Source organism: Fukomys damarensis, unplaced genomic scaffold, assembly GCF_012274545.1.
Source record: "Fukomys damarensis isolate Sample0158 unplaced genomic scaffold, DMR_v1.0_HiC HiC_scaffold_17, whole genome shotgun sequence".
NCBI classification, from domain to species: domain Eukaryota; kingdom Metazoa; phylum Chordata; class Mammalia; order Rodentia; family Bathyergidae; genus Fukomys; species Fukomys damarensis.
Window position 1 is genome coordinate 18,632,467 of NW_022900929.1, and position 7,045 is coordinate 18,639,511.

A 7,045-nucleotide genomic window follows, 5' to 3' on the forward strand; every position below is an offset into this window, starting at 1 on the left:
GCTGGCACTGGCAGGACCTGCAGGCGGCCCGCGCGCTCATGGTGGTCTGCATCATCGTGGCCGCGCTGGGCTTGCTGCTGTCCGTGGTCGGAGGCAAGTGCACCAACTGCCTGGAGGACGACACCACCAAGGCCAAGACCATGATCGGGGCGGGCGTGGTGTTCCTGCTGGCCTCCCTGCTGGTCATGGTGCCCGTGTCCTGGACGGCCAACAACGTCATCCGCGACTTCTACAGCCCGCTGGTGGCCTCGGGGCAGAAGCGGGAGATGGGCGCCTCGCTCTACATCGGCTGGGCGGCCTCGGGGATGCTGCTGCTGGGGGGCGCCCTGCTGTGCTGCAACTGCCCGCCTCGCGCCCAGGACAAGCCCTACTCCGCCAAGTACTCAGCTGCCCGCTCCGCCGCCACGGCCACCAACTACGTGTAGGAGCCGCGCACCGCCGTCCCTTTCGGCTTTGTTCTTCCTCGGCCTGAGCTCCACCCGTCCAGCCCGTGACCTGGGATGGCCCCGCCACAGGCAGACAAACAGGGATGGTGCAGCCCTGCGCCCTCGCACGGCCCCTCTTACCCCCCGGCCAGAATGGACGGAAGGGACTCCCGAGCCACCCCCTCCACACAGCGGTGGACGTGGAGAGGGCAGAGCCGACGAGGTGTGGCCGTGGCCTGGGCAGCGGCTCCTGCTGGCCAGGAGAGCTCCCCCGGACCTCAGCCTCTCCGTGGGTCCCCCCGTGCACCCCCTCCCTTTCCTGTCCTCATCCGGTTGCTGCAGTTCTTCTCTGGCCACTTTCCCCAGGCTCCTGGGTGTCCCAGGCCTTGGCGTGACGGAAGGTCCTGGCAGGTGACTGGGTGGATCCGTGATGGAGCTGTGGAAACCTGGCCACCCGTGAGAGGGAGCGCGCCAGGGCCTCCCACCCACCTGTCCCTCGGCGGGCGGCAGACTGGACTGACGGGTTTGTGGGACGGGTGAAGGCGGAATAAACAGGTTTGGGTAGGGTCGGGGGAGGGTCCGAGGGCTTCCTCTGCCTTCCCTCCGGTTTGTTTTTGTAATTTAAGACGTTCTGTTCATCACTGTAATTATTATTATTTTCTACAATAAATGAACCTGCGCACAGGAGGCCCAAGTATTGTCTCTGATCCCAGCCGTGGGGCTGCAGGGCTGGGCAGGGGGCAGCGAGGGCGGGGCCGCTGTGCCCAGGACGTCCCAATTTGGTTTCCAGGGAACTGAAAACTGACCTCCGAAAAGAGCCGTTCAAGCCCCTTAGGTGATGGAGGAATCGGGGCCACAGGACCCCGGGACCTGGGAAGGGCCGGGGACTCGGGAAAGTCCAGTGGGGACTCCCAAGGCAGCACGGGCACCCCGCTCCGCCCCTGCCCCGCCCCAGCTTTGGCCGAGCTGCCGGGCCCTCCTCCTGGAATGTGCCTCTGCTTCCTCCGCCCTCTGAATCTCGCCGGTCCAGAAAGCCCGGCTCTCAGCCGCCTTCCTCATGAAGCCTTCCCATGGCCCTGACCCCATCCCGAGCGCTCCAACCTGCTCCGGCTTAGGCAGCCCAGGCCACAGCCTGGCTTGGAATGAGGAGGCCCGCGATTTTCCGGGTGTGTCCGCGTTCCGCAGCCAGGTCTTGTCCCTCCACCACGGTGCGTGTGTGGGGGCTGCTCTGAGGGGGCCCAGCGGGTATCCCCGCTATGAGTCAGAGGTGAGGGGTCGGTAGCTGGAGGAAGTCAGGATGCCACCGCGTGGTCCCGTGGGCTCCTCCCGGACCCCCGGGTGTGACCGTGGAAATAACACTTTATTTTGTAATAGATTGGAGCCATTGTCTCTCCCGGCTTCATGTACTTATGTTTAGGTGAAGTCTTAGCTGGTCACTAGTTAAAATTTTATTTATTTGTTTTTATGATACTGGGGATTGAACTAGGGGCACTAAGCTCCATCCCCAGCCCTTTAAAAATTTTTGAGACAGAGTCTCACTAAGTCACTGAATTGCCCAGACGGCTTGAACTTGTGATCCTCCTGCCTCAGCCTCTCAGTGAGCTGGGATGACAGGTGTGTGCTACCAATACCTGCCATTTTATTTTATTTTTTGCAGTGCTAGGAGTTGAACCCAGAGCCTTGGGCTTGCCTCTACCGAGCTATATGACAAGCCCTGGAGTTAAAATTTAAAAACCAGAGAGAGCTAGGCGTGGTGGCACACGCCTGTAATCCCAACACCTGGGAGGCTGAGGCAGTAGGATCTCTGAGTTTGAGACCAGCCTGGGCTACATAGTGAGTTCCAGGTCAATCTCAACTCCACAGTGAGCCCGTCTCAAAACAACAACAACAACAACAAACAAGCAAAACCCTAAAAACCAGAGACCTCATTCTTGCTTTTGAAACTCAGGAGAAAATCATCCATCCTGCTGGTTTTACTACACGTAACACTTCTTATTGTGCTCACCCGGGTGACCTTTGTTTGCAGTGTGCCCGTGCATGTGTGTGTTGAGGTATTTGGAGATGGCCTCGTCTGACTCAGAGAGGTTACCCAGCCCTTCCCGGGAGGCACCCAAGTGTCGAATAATCAGCCTTTTGATGTCACAGAGCACGTAAGGTGGGTGTTTCCTGAATGAGAAGAGCCATCCGGTTTGTTCACGTGGAGAGACAGCTGGACAAGCCTTCCTTCCCTCTCCTCACCATGCCTACACATCAGGCTACCCAGTTCCCCCCGCTTCCCTTCTTCCGCTCATCTCTTCCTTCTTGTGTTACTGGAATTAAAACCCAGGCCTTCAAACTGAGCTACATTCCCCAGCCCTTTTTCAATTTTATGTTGACACAGGGTTTCACTAAGTTGTCCAGGCTGGGCTTGAACTTGCAATCCTCCTGCCTCAGCCTCCCAAAGGACTGGGATTACAGGCATGCACCACCCTAGCTGTTGAGAGATCCCCAGGGTCCTTTCCAGAAGCACCCCAAAACCCCATCCTTGGGGAGGCACACTGGAGAGCAGGAGCTGTATCTCTTCATATTCAACTTTGGGAAAACAACTCTGGAAAACTCCCAGCTTCGGGGGCAGGTGTCCTGGCCAGAGCACTACACCTGCCTTGGTAAAGCAGGGACCCATGGCGCTCCTGGAGCCAGAGAACTGCAGACCGAGTGTTCCCATCCCTTTGGTGGTCCTTTTAATAGGCAGAGCATTCCTGAGGGGCAGGGTTGGGGCACAGAGGGTCAGAGGTCAGCCTCGGGCTGGGGGCCGGTCTCACCCCCTCTTCCGGTATAGGTAGATGATGCCCGAGATGAAGCCATCCTTGGCACAGGTGCCGGGCACCACCTCGAGGGTAGAGGTGGCCAGTTCCCAGCAGTCCACAGGTTGGGCCACCAGGCGCGCCCATGCCCCGTCCCGCTCCAGCCGGTCCAGGGTGGCCTCCAGGGTCTCCTTGTACCGAAGGTTGGACGGGTTGGTCCTGGTGGTCAGACACACCAGCCCACCTGTGCGGGGTGCAGGGGACTCGGTGAGGGAGGGGAGTCTGAGGCCACAGTCCCAGGCCTGTCCCTCCCCGCCATGGCTTCAAGGCTGCCAGCTCTGTCCCCAGTCAGTTCCTTCCACCTCCCCCTCTGCTAGGAAGAAACACCCTTTGCTTTCATCATCTGAGCGGTTCAAGTGTCCTTGACCCTAGGAATTCTTCACCCAGTGCCCTGGCTGGTGGCCTCCCTGTCACTGCTCACCATGCCTCTCTGCTGGGGGACACAGCTGGGTCGGGATAGACAGAAGGAAGCACCCGGGCGCTGGACCTTGGGAGTCCCTATACTTCTCTGAGCCTGTTTCCCAGCAAAGCAGAGTGGAGGATTATTCTGTCCCTCAGGAAAGCTGGAGTGTGGGTACAAAATGCCCCACACAGTCACTAAGTACTGCCTGAGGGAAGAAGGGCTTCTCCTCTGGGTGCCCAGTGTGGCCCTGGATGCCCTTGGTAGGAGAGAAGCCGGCAACCCCGGCCATGTGGTGAGGAGGCACAGGCTTGCAGCGGGCCCTGTCCCTCGCAGCAGGTGGATGGGGCCCCGGCCATCCTGGCTGGGCTAACAGGGCCCTTGCAAGTTCACACAGCAGGAATTCTCATCCTCCTGACCCAACCCCTGTGTCTCCGTGTCTCCTTGGTGACCCCACTGGGCTGGAACTGCTAGCAGCTCGAGCTTGCCCAGACCTGCCCGCTGCAGGGCTAAGGAAGGCCGGGAGACAGGAAGCGTTTTCGCCTCCTTACTTCCTTGTCCTGCCCTGCTGCAGGCCAGTGCCTCCTGGTCCCCAAGCCTGCACGCCACCCTCCTTGTGACTGCTGTGCCTGTTGGAAGGTCCCCTCCTGGCTCTCCGCTCATTCCTCCAGCACGGAGCTCGCGTGGCCTCATGGGGGTCACCCCTGGCCTGGCCCAGTGAGCCAGGCACCTGTCTGCCCTGCCTGCGGCCCTGCATCTGTGGTGGCAGCTGGTGGCTGGTTTGCTGGGCTAGGCTGGGCCACTCCGAGCAGTTCCATGGCCCTTGCTTGGCCTTGGGGCTGAGGGCCTGGGCGTGGCATGTGGAGAGGGGAAGGTGTGCATGGAGGGTGGGGAGGCCCCTCACCTGGCTTGGTGACCCTCAGGAGCTCTGGAATGGCAGTGCAGGGCACCTGGCCGTCACTGAGGGCACCCACCATCAGCACTGCATCGAAGGCCTCTGTGGTGAGGAGGGGTGCCATGTGGTGCTTGGTCTACAGGTGGCCTCAGACCACTTTAGAGAGCGTGTTCCAAGGCAGGGCTGCCACCTGTGTCTCAGGGCCTGGTGCCATGGCTCAGTCCTGGGTTGACATCAGAGCCCTCCTGGCTGGAGGGCTCGGTGACGGGCTCAGGAGAACTCAGCAGGGTGGATGGGGGTTCAGTGGCAAGAGAAGGGGGCTCACTTCTTAGGAAGGTGGGTGCATGGCAGGCCTTGGGGTGTCCAGGGCGGGAGAGGAAATACCTTCAGGGCTGGGCAGAGGCTCCTGGCCCAGGGTGCAGAGACTGAGCTGCCGGTACAGGCCACGGATTCGGGCCTGTTCCAGCATCTTCGGGCTCCCATCCACCCCGTGCAGCTGCAGGAAGCCCCGAGCCTGTAGCTGGGGTGGGGGACTCGGTCACAGCTCAGGTACTGCCACTTCCCACCAGGGTCCCCTGCACCCTTGGAGGACAATGGCCCTTGCAGTGCCTGTGATTGGGACTAGTGGGTCTGAGAGGGGAGACAGAGTTCTGGGCCCAGAAAGTTTGGGGTTTTTTGGTACTGGAGATCAAACTCAGGCCCTTGTGCTTGCAAGGCAGGCAGTGGAACCACTGAGCTAAATCCCCGGCCCCAAGTTTGGGGATTTTTGTTACCAGGAATCAAACTCAGGACCTTGTGCTTGCCATGCAGGTGCAGTGCCACTGAGCTACATCCCTGGCCCTGGGCCCAGGAAATTTGAGCAATGAGGGTCTGAAGAGAGGATGGGGATCTGGGAAGACCTCACCTCAGCAGCCACCAGGCCGGTACCACAGGCCACATCCAGGATCAGGGCTGTGTGGGGCAGCGGGGGGAGGGCTTGGGTAAGGCAGTCCACGGCGAGGCTGGGCGCACGGTACTGCAGGGCAGCCACATCCTGGGGACAGAGTGCCAGGCTTAACACCACCAGTGCCCCAGGGTGTGGGTGCCTGTGGGGGGCAGGATCCTGCCAGGCTAGGCTGGGGCATGCTGGGGGCTTGGCCCTGCCGGGGACACAGTGTGGAGTCCCCAGCTGGGCTCAGCCTCTCAGGGGCTTTCTCTGCTTGGTCCACAGCCAGCCGAGAGATGGCACCTCCTCCAGGCAGATCCTGCGTCTGAGTTCCGTCTCAGGGTGCGGCCCTTGATGAGGGCTGTAGGTCTAGAGCTAATTAATGGGCAGAGAGGGTTCCATCCTCTCTGGAAGGTGCAAAACTGTGAGATTCTCACCCAGGTATTGCTTCCATCCTCACAGCACCAGCGATGCCAAGCCCACTATTCCCACTTTACAGAAAGAGAAGTCAAGGCCAGGCAAGCAGAGGCGAGGTCCCAGGTGAGTTTACCTGGTCATAGTTGGGAGCCCAGTGGTCATAGAACTGGAGCTTTCCGGCCAGGTCTGTGATGCAGTGAGAGGCCCCGACCCGCACCAGCACCTCCGGCAGCCTTCCACCCTCCTGGGCCATCCTCCTGTGGACACCGCCTTCCTGTCCCCAGGCCCACATCAGCCTCCGGTTCCCCCACAGCCAGCCCAGTTCATAGGCGGACGCGAGAGCAGACCGGCGGGTTTATACCATCGCACTCCCAGGGCTGGACTGGCGAGGCAAGGGCAGGAGTGGGAAGGAAGCACCCGCCCCTCACTTCGTGGTCAGATCGGGGATGGGGTAGCATGCAGAGCGAAGGGTGTCTATGCGGGCAGAGGGTCACGACTCACCGCGGATTTAACCCGCAAGGGGTCAGTGGGCTCCGGAACCTGGGGCGGGGCCTCATGAGCCAGAACGCCCTCGACGATGATTGGTTTTCATTAGGACAAAATGCCCAATCAAAGCCAAGCACTGACACCACGACTCTGGCACCAGCCAATCAATTCAAGGCTCCTGCTTGGGAAGAATCCAGACGTTCTGAGACTTATTTACCACCACCATCAATCATGGGAATGTCCCATGACACAAACGGCTGTTGAGCGCTTGAAATGCAGCTAGTGCGTCTGAGGAAGTGAATTTTACTCTTTTTTTTTTTTTTCAGTACTGGGGATTGGGCTACATTCCCACCTAACCCCCTCCACCTCCACCCCCCGCCTTTTGTTTTCTTTGAGACAGGTTCTCACTATGTAGTTCAGGCTGGCCTCTGAACAATGTAGGCTGGCCTCGAATCTGTTCCGATCCTCCTGCTTCAGCCTCCCACGTGCTGAGATTACAGGAATGTGCCACCACATCCGATTTACATTCCTGTGTGGGGGAAAAAAAAAAAAAAGGCTTCTTTTTGGGTTTGGGATTTAGCTCAGTGGTTCTGCAGCCAGCCTCTCAAGATCCTGAGTTCAATTCCTGGTACAAAAAGAAAAAAAAATTTTTTT

The 7,045-nt window shown here is 59.5% G+C and overlaps 2 protein-coding genes across 3 annotated transcripts in view; one reads left to right on the forward strand and one right to left on the reverse strand.

The window, feature by feature from the left end:
• The window catches only part of LOC104858702 (claudin-4), a 1,750-nt gene extending 637 nt beyond the window's left edge, over positions 1 to 1,113 (forward strand). The window contains exon 2 of the mRNA XM_033764893.1: positions 10 to 1,113. Within this exon, the coding sequence (XP_033620784.1) occupies positions 10 to 425 (416 nt within the window). The 3' untranslated portion in view covers positions 426 to 1,113. The remainder of the gene's footprint in view (positions 1 to 9) is intronic.
• A 2,035-nt stretch (positions 1,114 to 3,148) lies between these two features.
• On the reverse strand, positions 3,149 to 6,708 carry Mettl27 (methyltransferase like 27). Of its 2 annotated transcripts, XM_033764894.1 has the most exons (5): positions 6,039 to 6,708; positions 5,468 to 5,596; positions 4,948 to 5,083; positions 4,573 to 4,665; positions 3,149 to 3,452 (listed from the first exon to the last, which is right to left on the reverse strand). In XM_033764894.1, the coding sequence occupies exons 1-5, from the start codon at positions 6,195 to 6,197 to the stop codon at positions 3,223 to 3,225; spliced, it is 747 nt and encodes a 248-aa protein (XP_033620785.1). In that variant the 5' UTR covers positions 6,198 to 6,708; the 3' UTR covers positions 3,149 to 3,222. The 2 variants fall into 2 exon arrangements, with proteins under 2 accessions (XP_033620785.1, XP_033620786.1); XM_033764895.1 differs by lacking the exon at positions 4,573 to 4,665.
• Between the last annotated feature and the right edge of the window lie 337 nt (positions 6,709 to 7,045).